This window comes from Arabidopsis lyrata (genome assembly GCF_000004255.2).
Source record: "Arabidopsis lyrata subsp. lyrata unplaced genomic scaffold ARALYscaffold_1, whole genome shotgun sequence".
In the NCBI taxonomy this organism is placed as follows: Eukaryota; Viridiplantae; Streptophyta; class Magnoliopsida; order Brassicales; family Brassicaceae; genus Arabidopsis; species Arabidopsis lyrata.
The window spans coordinates 15934444-15948037 of record NW_003302555.1 but is presented as its reverse complement, the minus strand read 5'-3'; the positions used below and the strand labels follow the sequence as shown (position 1 = coordinate 15948037).

General features: G+C 39.0%; 2 protein-coding genes across 2 annotated transcripts; both read left to right on the top strand.

Annotated features, from left to right (window-relative positions):
* The first annotated feature begins 7082 nt into the window (after window positions 1-7082).
* LOC9329869 (probable S-adenosylmethionine carrier 2, chloroplastic) lies at window positions 7083-9700 on the top strand. The gene is given in 13 exon segments (XM_002893762.2): window positions 7083-7146; window positions 7149-7174; window positions 7258-7312; window positions 7532-7642; window positions 7731-7813; window positions 7949-8025; window positions 8126-8216; window positions 8412-8465; window positions 8547-8642; window positions 8774-8863; window positions 8951-9064; window positions 9186-9266; window positions 9364-9700. Coding segments are annotated over 13 exon segments (1041 nt in total). The 5' UTR covers window positions 7083-7097; the 3' UTR covers window positions 9478-9700.
* A 60-nt stretch (window positions 9701-9760) lies between these two features.
* LOC9327137 (tryptophan aminotransferase-related protein 4) lies at window positions 9761-11847 on the top strand. Its single transcript, XM_021012837.1, has 5 exons — window positions 9761-10137; window positions 10232-10532; window positions 10615-10913; window positions 10998-11278; window positions 11373-11847. The coding sequence occupies exons 1-5, from the start codon at window positions 9857-9859 to the stop codon at window positions 11585-11587; spliced, it is 1377 nt and encodes a 458-aa protein (XP_020868496.1). The 5' UTR covers window positions 9761-9856; the 3' UTR covers window positions 11588-11847.
* The last annotated feature ends 1747 nt before the right edge of the window (window positions 11848-13594 follow it).

Below are 13594 nucleotides of genomic sequence, written 5' to 3'. Positions count from 1 at the left end.
CGATCGTTTTGATCTGCTTGGCGAACTCTTCAGTAACCTCCCTTTTAGCATCCTTCCTGGCTCGGGCAACCTCGGCCTCCCGAAGGGACTTCTCCTCGGCAAACAGGCGGTTGAGGCGCTCAATCTCCGCTTCAGCTTTCTGCCGAATTCGAGCGTTCTCCTCGGCATCCTTCTGCCTTGCTTCCTGCTCAGCCGCAACCAAAGCCTCGTCCTTTCGCCTCGCTGCAGTCGCCTCGGTTACTCTCTTTTCCGACTCCGCGCGGGCTATCTCGAACTGCTCGTTAGCAGCTTCGTGCCGGCGATGCGTAGACTCGTAAGAACGGACCAGCGTGTTCATCGAGGAGAAAGCCTGGGAATAAAACGGGAAAACGTGTTAGGAACGGAAGTACTTCGAAACAAGAAGTTCAAAGAACAATTACCTTTAGAAAGATGGCCGAAGTCTCGGCGGATCTTTCCGCCTCGGCCAAATTCTCAGGGGCCGTCAGCAGCGGCCATGAACACGAAGCAACAAGGTTGGCCGAAGCCACCTTGTCCTTGTAAATCGGCCGAGAGCTACTATGATCACTCTTCGACTTCTTCCTCTTCTCGGTAGAGTGTTCGCCCCGAGGACGTTTTCCCTTAGACTTGGCCTGTCTACCAGCAGCCAAGCCAACCACGACTTCGGTATGTTCGACCTCGGGAGCTCGTGCTCCACTGTCCCCAGCTGGGACGTCACCAGACGCTTTGGGAAGAACCGAAGTAACCGCTAGATCAACCCCAGATCCTTCAGGGCCAAAAACCACCTCGGGCCTGCTAGCCGCCTCAGGCGGATTGGATGCCTCGGGACTTTTAGACCCCTCGGTCAAAGGTTTGAAAATAGCCTCGAGGGCTCTTTTCTGCTCGGCCGCTTCCCTCTCAGCAGCCTTTTTCTCCCTCAGCGTCATCTTTGTCTTCTGCATCTCCATGAAACCGCTTAACCGATGATCCGACGAGGATGATGATGACGAGCAGGACACGCCGCGAAGTAGTCTCAGCGCTTTCTCGACCCTTTTGAGTGTAAAATGTTTGGACCAGTGACACTTCCGGGAAGCCAACTCCTCGTGGATGTCCAAAAGGTCTTCGGGGACGAACTCAAGAAACGTCGGATTGCGATCTGAAAGTAAAAGCAAATGGGGTTAGAATAAATCAATAAAGTCTCAACAAAAGAAAATTCAAACTCTTCGGATAAACTGCCAATTATGCCCCATTTCGTAACAATTTTATCGAGGCAGTCCTCGAGAACAGAGTCTTCATCTATCGCGACAAAGAAGAAGTGTTCAGTATACTTCTCATCTTTGCTCGGGAACCCGCCGATAATCTTCTTATTCTTACTCGGCGAGATGTAATATCTCTCTAAGGGACCCGGGTTACGACGAATTTCAAGGAAATTCCTCAAATGCCCGAGGGATAAGGCTTTATCCGCCTCGAAACTCCTCACCAAGATCCCAACAAGGTGTCGCAACCCGCGAGTCGAGATCTGAGCTAACGCGATCTTGAACGACCATAGGTATTCAACGATCAGCCTTGGAAGAGGGAACCACAGAAAGCAGAAATAAAAAAGCCCCTCGTACAACGTAAAGAACCCCGCGGGAGGGTTGTCAGCTCGTTCGCTCGGGGTTGGAAGCCTTAGAGTGACCCCTTCGCTGAAACCGAACCGAGCTCTCAAATCCCTAAGGGAGTCCTCGGTAGATAGCGTAGAACCAGGAGGGTCAGGCCTTTTAACCTTCCTGGCTCGTTTCATCTTCTGCTGCTGAGTCTTGGCCGCTTGCATCCTGGCCCGAAGCATTCTTGCCTCCGCGTCGGAGTCATAATGAATCGCCTCGGCCTTAACAAGGAGCAAAGGCGGTTCGGGAACGTCCTTCCAGCGAGAACCCCCAGCTTCATCCCTAGCCGGAGGACGCATCCTCCTCTTGTTTAACGTCGCCTCGGGGTCATCAGGCAACTCTTCATCCCGAGCCACGTTCGCAATTGAGTCTTCCCGAGCCACAAATCGGCTCGAATCTTGGCCCTCAGAAGACGATCCCGCCGTGCTATCTCCATTCGGCTCGGAGCGATCTGAAAGACTAGCCTCGGGTCCTTCCGAGTGACTGCTCCAAACCATCTTCCTTTCGTGAACGGGAATGCTTCTGCCTCGGGACGAATCGCTCGAATCGGAAAGTGACATCTTTTGCCTCGGGTAAATTGAAAGGAATCGGAGAAACAAGACTTTGAAACCGGAAAATGAAAATCTAAGATCCAGCACGGCGGAGGAACGACGGAAAGTAAAACAAAGCAAAGGAAATTAAAGAGATCAAGATCAGAGAGAAAAGAAGCGAACCTTAGAATTTTTCCCTGCAGATTGCGAAATGAGGAAAATGAAGTAGAAGTCGAATATTTATAGAATGCTTCGGCGCGTCGGGTACGCACGAGTTTAATAATATTTCGCATCCGCCCAAGTCTCGGGCGCGTCGGGTGCGCGTGACCAACATTAAGATACTTCGCATCCGCACGGGTCTCGGGAATCAGCAGAGGACTCTTCCACTTCTCGAGGTAGAATCTCAACCGTCACACGCGCTAGAAGAAGATGAAGCGTCAAAGGGATTTGAATCGTCAAGAGAATCAGAATCACCGAAGGACACTAACCATCTTTGAAACATTGAAAATTTCGCGGCATACAAAGATGGGCTCGGAACAAAGTTTAAAACGGCTCGGACTAACAGTCGTGAAGCTCATCGGTTGCTCCTCGAACCAACGAGCTGGGGGGCTAACTGTTGGGGTCGGATTTCATCCCATAGCACCGAGCCGAACTTCGGACGCCTCAGGGAACTTCTGAAGACACCTCGGGGAAGCGAGCCATTCACCTCGGTGCAAACTGCCATTCACCTCGGTGCAAAGTGTCATTCACCTCGGGTCACTGCATCGGTTGCCTCGGGGAATGCCCGTAGTTTGCTCGGGGTCTGTCAGCAAGCTTGTGAACCCGAGCCGGCTCCCTTCAAGTGCCCGAGCCGGTTCACTCCGGGAATCCGAGTCGGTTTGTGCCAAGACCCCCGAGCTGGCTCCTTCCGTGCACCCGAGCCGGTTTCTCTCGGGAGCTTGGGCCGTGCCTCTCTTGTCCCCGAGCCAATTGCACAAGTCACCCGAGGCAAAGACTTGGTAAAATATTCGTCTTCAAAGTACCATTTCTAAGTAAGTCGTCATTTCCAAAAGAGAAGGATCATTTCCGATAAACCCGGAAATGATAAGGAAGAATCTCAAAGGATCAACTCAAATCAGGAAATCTTCCAAGAAACTCCGAAGAATAAGGAAATTATCCTTATTCCACGATATTTTAAGCCGACTTCAAGATAAATGGAAATCTTCCGAGAATATCGCTGGAGAGGCGGTTTATCATCCCTATATAAAGAAATCAAGGCTCAAGCGGAGGGCCAAGAAATATCGCTCTAGAATTTACACTACGCAAAGCTCTCACAGGACAAACATCTTTTTCTTTACGATCAAACTCTTGTACGATCAAAGTCATCTTTTCTTTAATAATATCAAGAACACCATCTTTGGTATCAATTAGTTCTGTTGTTCTTTGAGAATTCTCGCAAATCGTATCCCTAAATTAAAACCCTAGACAAATCTCGATTGTGTTAGTTTCGACTTCCACACTGTTTCCCATATTTTATACATCACTATATAATCCGAAACATTGGACCATTTTGCTTCTAATCCTTTGCAAAATTCATTATAAATTTGGTTTATTAATTCTAAGACTCATAATACTGTAATAAAGTCATAGTGAAACACATTTACCAAATAAACCACATATTTAAAGATCAAGGAAGACGAGCAAGAAAACGGATGCGCGTTAGCGCATCGGCTTTCGCTAATGTTGTTTAACCCGTTACTTGTTTCCAGCGCATGAAAATGTATTACAACAAAAGTTTATTTATTTTATATTTCAATATTCATTAAGTTGTTTTTATTTATTTAATCTTAGATTTTGTTCAAATTCGAACATTATCATTTAAAAAATCCAACTAATATTGAAAACCATATGAAAACTATTGATTTATTTTTCATCTTACAGTTACATGCATACTTATAACATTAACATTAGATTGATTCATCTTACAAGCATACTTATTTATCCCACACAACAACATTTGTCATCAGTACAAAGGCCTCCACGATACTTTTGTAGTTTACAATAATGATCGCAAGCTGTTTCCCCTCTATAAATACACAGAACTGGATCGAAGCATGTAAGCCGCCCTATTCCATAACCTGTTTATTAACAATACTCATTAAAACATTAACAAAGAACAAAATCATGATCATAATAATAATAATTGAGGATATAACTATAATAAACAATTACCTGGACTATCAGCAGTTGTAGGACGACAATGAATAGAAAATATAATGAAGAGGATAGTGAGAAATATTCTGACTAAAGTTTTTAAAGTCATAGCCATTTTTATGATATTTTCTGAATTTGTTTTGCTTATTAAGTTTTCCTTTAGTATGCTATTATATATACACAAATATATATATATATATATATATGGAAATATATCTATCTTTTAAATTAAAAATAGCATAACATTATTTTCTTACCTTATTTTATCTGGTCAAAAAAGAAAGACCTCAATCTTTTAATTTATTTCCTTAAAAATTTACACTCAAAAGAAAAATACAGATATATTTTTTTGAGATGATATATATATTTTATACATAATTTAATATGTAATTTGTTTTCAGCGTAAAATATTTAGTTAAATGTTTAAATATTAATTGAAAATTATAATGGTTATATTAGAAGTGAAAAATATCTAGACCTTTAGTTTGGTTTGCGGGAAAAATGGTCAACTTCAACCCGAACAAAGTGCAAAGTGCGTTTTTAATTTTTTATACCTCAACAAAGTTAAAGTGTTTTTTTCAACCTCAACACTAAAATAATTCAAATAAACTACTCGGACTATTTGATTTGAGCGTATAACTACATTGACTTAAACAAAATTAGTCAAACGTTTTCTTTCGCTCATTTAGACAATACGATGGTGACGGAATATCATTTTATCTTAAACCAAATAATGTCGTTTTGGTCATTTGAGTCTATAAACTCAACCGATAAATGTCGTTTTGGTCATTTGAATCCATAAACTTAACAAAACGACGTTGTTTGGTTAAGATAAAATGACACTCGTAAAGACAAAATGACACTTCGTTGTCACCATGTTAAGTTTATGGATTCAAATTAATGACAAAAAAAATGTTATACTACTTCGTTACTATCGTGTTGTCTAAATCTACGAAAACAAACAATTGACAAAAATTTTTTTAAGTCAATATAGTTTTACGCTCAAATATCATAATCTGGGTAATTTATTTGAATTATTTTAGTGTTAAAATTGAAAAAGGTACTGTAACTTTGTTGAAATATATAAACAAATTTTACAATTTGTTTGGGTTGATATTCACCATTTTCCCTTAATTTGTGCTTGACTAATGTTTGTGTGATTCCGAATCTGTAAACGGACCAATCCTTAGTTTTTGGTTGATTTATTTCAATATAAAAAGTAAAATTGATTATCCTAGGAAAAACTACAAAATCTACCACTTATTCCCAATTTCTTTCAAAATCTACCACATTCTTTCTCTTCTTTCAATTCATACCACATTTTGATGTAAAGTTACCATTTTGCCATCCCTTTTTATCTTCCCTTTTATCTTTCTTCCTTATTTATTTATCTTCTCTATTTATCTCTCCTCCCTATTTATCTTCCCTACAAGGCTACAACCTTAGCTTCCCTATTTATCTCTCTCTCCCTTCAAACACATGCACTTTAACTAAGAAACATTATATCTCCTGAGACTAAACAATTAACTTTTGTTTTTGTCTCCAGATCTTGTCTCCGATTGGGAATTCTTTGTTGCGTCTAGATCTTGTCCCCGATTTCATCATCTTGCTCTATTATCGTGAACTCCACATCTTGTCCACCAATTGTTCTCATTTAAGGGTTTTGAATTTTATTTAGATTTTTCACCATCTATTTTGGTCCACAGATTAGTTGAGCATTATTGTCTTCACCTACCCGGATTATTGAATTTTTTTTTCTTTCTATTGCAAAATAACAAAAAGATCCAGTTGTCCCCGAGTACTATTACTCATTCGATATGAACTTGTCCCCGATCTAATTCTATTACTCATTCGATCTGAACTTGTCCCAGATTTAATTCTATTACTCATTCGATCTGAACTTGTCTCCGATCTAATTCTATTACCCATTCGATCTGAACTTGTCCTCGATCTATATCTATTACCCATTCGATCTGAATTTGTCCTTGATCTAATTTTCTTACTCATTCGATCTGAACTTGTCCCCGATATAACATATTCGATCTGATTCTCTTACTCATTCGATCTGAACTTGTCTCCGATCTAATTCTATTACCCATTCCATCTGAATTCGATATGAACTTGTCCCCGATCTAATTCTATTACTCATTCGATATGAACTTGTCCCCGATCTAATTCTATTACACATTCGATCTGAACTTGTCCTCGATCTAATTATATCACCCATTCGATCTGAATTTGTCCCTGATCTAATTATATTACTCATTCGATCTGAATCTGTCTGTGATATAACATATTATATAAATAACCATGCAACATTTATTGTAGACTTGCTCCTTCTTTGGAAGCACCAGACGAAACTGTCTCTGTCTCTGACACAGACTATGTCCCTGACACAGACTCTGTCCCATTCAGGGGTATTTTGGTCCAGCATTCTGCATGTGCTATTGGAATATGGTAGATTTTGAAAGATTTTTGAGATTATGGTAGATTTTGAATGCCACTTGTTGAAATGTGGTAGATTTTGCAATATTCCCATTATCCTACCAAAAAAAAAAGTAAAATTGATTAAAAAAAAAGATTAATATAGACCTAAACCGTAACTCCGAAGAAGGAAAATGAAGTGGTAAAAATAAAATAAAAAAGAAAATGAAGTGGTTAAAGTTAGACCAATATAAATTGGATCACCGGTCGAACCGGTAATTCCGGTTCGGTTTGAATAGTAAATTTTTGGCCTTTTAGACAAGGGTTTATGACGAAAAGCTCAGTGGCTTTTTGTTGCTCTACCTTGCTTGCTCTGTCATTTTGGTTGGATCTTCGTCTTCTCTCGTATGATTCTCATTATCTCCTCCTGAATATTATCTTCTTCTTCAGCTTAATCTTGACTCTTTTGTTTCTTCTAATGGTTATAGATGGATAGTGACATTGTTTCCAGTAGCGTTGATCAATCTCGGACAGCAATGCCTGGTAAAGTTTCCCCCTTTTAAATCTACCACTCTATTATCGATTTGTTAGAAAGGTGGGATCTTTATGCTTTTGTTGTTCCATTTGAAGACATTGATGTTTTGAATTATTTGTATCCAATAAAGGATTGAACTTGATACCTTCTTCTCTAAAGCAAATCAATTTTATAGCAATCAAGATTTAGATTTTTTTATTGAGTGGTTATGTTTATGTTACTTGTAGATTCATTGGCATTTAAGAGTATCAATGATCCTATCAAGAACAAGATCAATGGTTGTGCTGCAATCTGTGTTAAACAAGATGATCCATGCCATTTCTTGCGTGTCCTTTATGGTAATGGTTGCAAACACATCTTCATGTGCTTTTGTTATTGAAAGATCCAATTTTTTTCTCTTTCAAGTTCATTAGATGTTGTTTGCAGAGTCTCTGATAACAGGAGGGTTGGCTGGTGTTGTGGTGGAAGCTGCTCTATACCCGATTGATACGATCAAAACTCGAGTACAGGTTGTTTCTCCTCAAACCAATTTGTGTTATGATCCAATATAAGCTCTTTTTTACTGCAGTTTAATTTCAGAGAGATTCCCACTATGACCAATGCTTCACTTACAACGGCTAATTATAGTGGTTTGACATGTTTAGGTAGCTCGGGATGGTGGAAAGATAATATGGAAGGGACTATACTCTGGTCTTGGTGGAAATCTTGTCGGTGTCTTACCGTAAGTATGCAGTCAGAATGAAAGAAAGAAAATATATGCATACACATTAAGTAATTGCGACTCTTTGTTTCAGATGAACAATGTTTTCTTACATGTGCAGTGCTTCGGCTCTATTTTTTGGTGTATATGAACCAACCAAACAGAAGCTGTTGAAGGTTTTGCCTGAGAATCTTAGTGCGGTTGCACATTTGGTATGTTTTCTCTTTAAACAATCCTGAAATCTAATTTAAGCGTTAGAGAGAAGATGAATGTCTTCGTGAGCTGTATACATTAGTCTTGCTACCATTTTGTTTTAAAAATTACTGATTTGAGACAGAGGCCCTTAGAATCTAGTGATGCTCAGTTAAAATAGGATATGTCTGAGCAAGATATATAAGCTTAATCAGGCTGCAGGTGCTTTAGGAGGTGCTGTTTCATCTATTGTTCGAGTACCTACAGAAGTAAGTCTCTTCCTCCATTTTTATTTGTTTATTCTTTTGTGTTGGCTGTGCACTTGAAAAGGCTAATGGAAACTTCAACAGGTTGTCAAACAGCGGATGCAAACTGGTCAATTTGCTTCGGCCCCTGATGCTGTTCGCCTTATTATAGCCAAGGAGGGCTTTGGAGGCATGTATGCGGTATATCTGTTATATCTGTTATTTTGAGCAGGCAGTACTTGAGTTTGTAGTTCAATTAATCACATCGCTTAAGATTGGCGAACAAGAAAAGCTCCATCAAATTGTTTCATCTTATTTTTCCAAACACGCAGGGTTATGGATCTTTCCTGTTGCGAGATTTGCCTTTTGATGCTCTCCAGTTTTGTGTATATGAACAATTACGGATTGGATACAAGTTGGCTGTAAGTTTTTGTTGCTACAATGATAAGTAAAAGAACATTCGCTTTTGCAGACTAGTGACAGTGAGATATCCATATTGTTTAGAACAGGCGAGAAGAGATCTAAATGATCCAGAGAATGCAATGATTGGCGCCTTTGCTGGTGCTGTCACTGGAGTTTTGACCACTCCTCTAGACGTTATCAAAACCAGATTGATGGTTCAGGTATGTCAAAACGATGAGTACACAAAATACTGAAAGAGAATGTTCTTCTTGGATTCATTTCACAGGAGAATGAGAAGCTCCAGTAATATAGTACCGACTTTTTCGTTTTGAATTTTGGCAGGGCGCAGGAACTCAGTATAAAGGAGTCTCAGATTGCATTAAGACGATAATAAGAGAAGAAGGGTCATCAGCTTTGTGGAAGGTGAACCAAATTTCTGCTCTTACCATAATATTTTAGGAATACACAGTTTCTCATGTTTGTACAAAGTTGTTGACAGACTTGAGACACTGTATTACAGGGAATGGGTCCAAGGGTATTATGGATAGGTATTGGAGGTTCAATTTTCTTTGGTGTATTGGAAAAGACAAAGCAGATTCTTTCAGAAAGAAGCCAAAAGAGTCACAATGCTTAAACAGTTAGATTCTAGTTGTGTCTACATCATTCTTGTCTCTTGATGTTTTGGTGAAGATGAAGTATTTAGATTCTATACGTATCTTTGCTTGATTCTAATTTTTATTCCTAGAAAAATTGTCATCCTCTTTTGTTCAATCATCTTCCACTTTTGAATCTATTACTAGAAACTTCAACTTTATGTGGACGTTCTAAGGTTGCGTAATAAACTATGTCATCTGTCATTATCAAAGTCTTAATCTCTCAATATCTTAAATTTTTTTTTTTGAATCCTTTGTAATTGATCCCCACCTTTTTTACTTACTAGTATGGAATCTCTAGTTATATAAGAGCACAGAAAAAGTTGAAGCTTAATTTTTTGCAGGTTTTAAGTAAAGACGATGCAGATGAAGCTACTTCTTACAGTGTCAATTATCTTGAATCTCGTATTCACCGTTCATATTCTTTATTATAGTTCAACTACATGGAATCCGACGTGGACCACTAGAGCTGCCGCGGAAGCAGAAACTGTAGCCTCTTTTTCATGCTCAGGCCACGGCAGAGCTTTTGTGGATGGTCTTGGTGTCCTTGATGGCCAGAAACCTTCTTGTGAGTGCAACAATTGCTACACAGGAAAAGATTGCTCTGTTCTTCTCAAAGATTGTCCTGTCGATGCTAACTCGTATGCAAACAACTTTTCATCTTGATCATTATGACCAAACCAAATCTGTAAACTTTGGAATAAAAATGTTATTGTTGTTTTGTGGATTTTGAAGAGGAGACCCTTTGTTCTTGGAGCCTTTCTGGATGCGACAAGCAGAGAGCAGCGCGGTTTTGGTCTCGGGATGGCACAGGATGAGTTATATTTATCAAGATGGGACATATGTGTCTCGAGAGCTCGAGAAGGTCATTAGGAAACTGCATAGTGTTGTGGGAAACGCTGTTACAGATAACAGATTCGTAATCTTTGGATCTGGAACCACACAATTGCTGGCAGCAGCTGTTCATGTCCTGTCTTTGACAAACTCATCAATATCATCACCTGCAAGGCTTTTGACTTCTATTCCATACTACTCTGTAAGTAAGCCGGCCTTGACCTGGCCTCTTCTGATTAGTTAAAATTTTCGAATGTTTGTGTCTTATCAGCCTGTGTATGTAGATGTACAAGGACCAAGCGGAGTTCTTTGATTCAGCACATCTCAAGTTTGAAGGAGATGTGTCTGCGTGGAAGCAGAGCGGACGCAATGATAATATCACACAAGTTATAGAGGTAGTAACATCTCCGAATAATCCAGATGGGAAATTGAAAAGAGCGGTTTTAGATGGTCCTAATGTGAAAATAGTGCATGATTATGCTTATTACTGGCCTTATTTCACACCTATTACACATCCAGTTGATGAAAATTTGAGCTTGTTCAGTCTCTCAAAGGCTACAGGTCATGCTGGCTCAAGATTCGGGTGATTGATTTAAGTTTGCTCTACTAGTACTCTAAAAAATGTTCTAGTTTGCTCACAACAGCTCACAAGTTTTTCTTGATGTAGGTGGGGATTGGTAAAGGACAAATCTATTTATGAAAAAATGGACAGATATATACGTTTAACTAGTATGGGAGTTTCCAAAGAAACACAGCTTCATGTTCTTCAGCTGCTCAAAGTAGTAGTTGGCGATAGAGGCGATGATATATTCAATTTTGGCTATGGAACTCTGAAGAAAAGATGGGAGATACTGAACAAGATCTTGTCCATATCCACGCGTTTCTCGCTCCAGGCTATCAACCCTGAGTACTGCAACTATTTCAAGAAAGTCAGAGAGTTTACTCCTTGTAAGTTTTTCTTCTAATGCAAGAAAGTGAGACTTTTGTTTTGGTTTGGTACTTTATAAAACTTATAATTATGTGTTTGGTTTTCATTTGAAAGCTTATGCATGGGTGAAGTGTGAGAGACCAGAAGATACAAACTGCTATGAGATTTTCAGAGCAGCGAAGATAACGGGACGCAATGGCAATGTGTTTGGATCAGAAGAAAGGTTTGTTCGATTGAGTCTCATCAGATCACAAGATGACTTTGATCAGCTTATTGATATGTTGAAGAAGTTAGTCTCCGAGGAAGCCGTAGGAGCTGACTCCATCTGAACAACTTGATGTATTTAGTATTTACTTAGGCCTCTTTAATTAAGCCTAGCGTTAGGCCCATTCTATAAAACCTCAGTTTCTATCAGAATCTATCATTTCGGTTCGGTTTAGCAGACCCATAAATCTCCATTCGTGAGAAAAGAAGGGCTATTTAGATTGGTATTCTAGTTTTTTGGTATCAATATTAAGTGATTGGGAAGTCTAGTTGAAATAAAAAAATTTGTAAACGTAGTAAATAAATGTTTGCGCAGGTTTTTGTTTTTTGTTTTTTTTCGTCTGAATCTTATCCATTATATTATACGAACGTGGAATACATAGTAGAATACGGTTTTGGTACACATAACCGGCAAGAGTCGAAATCTTTCCAAAAACTAAGCCAGCTGAAAACAGAATATCCCCGGTAACCTAAGAATGGGAAACAAAGCCTAAAACTACTAAACCAAGAACTCTAAAATCTAAAAATGCCAACAATACTCTCTAAACCTAAGATGATAATGCAACTAGCGAAACCTCCTATAGCGAATCAATAATATCTCCCAAAAAAAAGAACCTAAACAAGAAGGAATCCAAGACAAAGGGTCAAAACCCTTTTAGTGTGCTGTGGATTTGATGCATTGTTTGGTTAACTAGCGTGCTCGGCTTTTAGAATTGTCTTAGCATGGACCAAAAGGGAATTTACTTGTACAAAATGGATTTACACCTTGAGTGTTCCTTCTTTATAGTTAAAAGAAATTAGATGAGTAAGTTATGTTTATAAATGAACCTTGGGTAGTGAGCATGTTTAAGTCGCATGGTGGGATTGTTTGTATTGATAGCTCTTTTGGCTTGCTGAACAGAACTGGATTGGACGAGCACTGGCACTCAGACATACTGAACAAGACTGGTCTTGATTGAAGTGTATGTGTAGTTGTGTAAATGTAATCCGAAATCTTGATTGTTGGATGACCTATTTTGTTATCAAAAGTTCTAACTTTGATAATTAGGTCACTGAGCAGAATTTATATTTTCTTTTTCTGTATTAAAACTCTCTCTTATATATAAATGATTTTTGCAGTTTGTTTTCTCTCTTAAATATAGAAAAATAGAGAGTTGGAGAGCTAACCAGCGAGAAAGAGAGAAAAGTTGCAACTTCGGATTTTTGACATCTAATTAAAGACCAGACATAAATTTCATGCTGAGGGCAAGTCCGGCTCTATGCATGTGATAGAGGTGCTGATGCACATAGTCCATATAATTTTATCTTTTTTTTTTATAACTAAATTTATTAAAGTTAGGGTCCAAAATTTTTTATATAAAAAAGACATAAGAAAATAGGGTCAATTCTATTTTCCAGCTCAAGATCCTTAATTTTCTTGAGTCAACCCTGGTTGAGGGTAAACCAACAAACCATGTGTCCATTTTGTTTCTTGCTTTAAATTTGTATTATTAAAGGTAGATTTATCCAAATACAAGAAAAGTTGTGGGAAAAAACAGTTAATTAATTACAAACTACAAACAAGAAACTGGAAAAAGACCCCCAAGTGTTTCTTAAAAATGTAGGTATAAGAGGCTTAAAACCATTTGTTAGTAGAAGTAATAGCCATCATTATCCGTGACTTGCCGGTCAGTGGCTACACTTATGAAAAACATTTTAGAAGAAATAACCGGTGCTAAAAGAGATGTAACTCTTAGGTTCCATACAAACTTTCTCAACCAGTGTCTGAACAGTTTATAGGTCATAAACGCAAACAAACCTCCCAGCATCACGGTAGAGATAGAAAGAACAGTTGTGAAGAACCATCTTGTTCCTTCGATATGCGGTATGATTGTGGAAGCTGCAGCAACATAAGCGAGTGCCATGGATGCCACAGCTACCCAAAGCATCCTATGTGTTAGTTTTAAGAAGTTCATGAGTGGCCTCGTCCTGTAAGGTATAATGCTTACTAGAAGAATCACAATGCATAGGGATGTGAACAATGCGATGTTGTTGCTTATGGAAAAGATTTTGAAGGCTAACGTTGTCCCTGC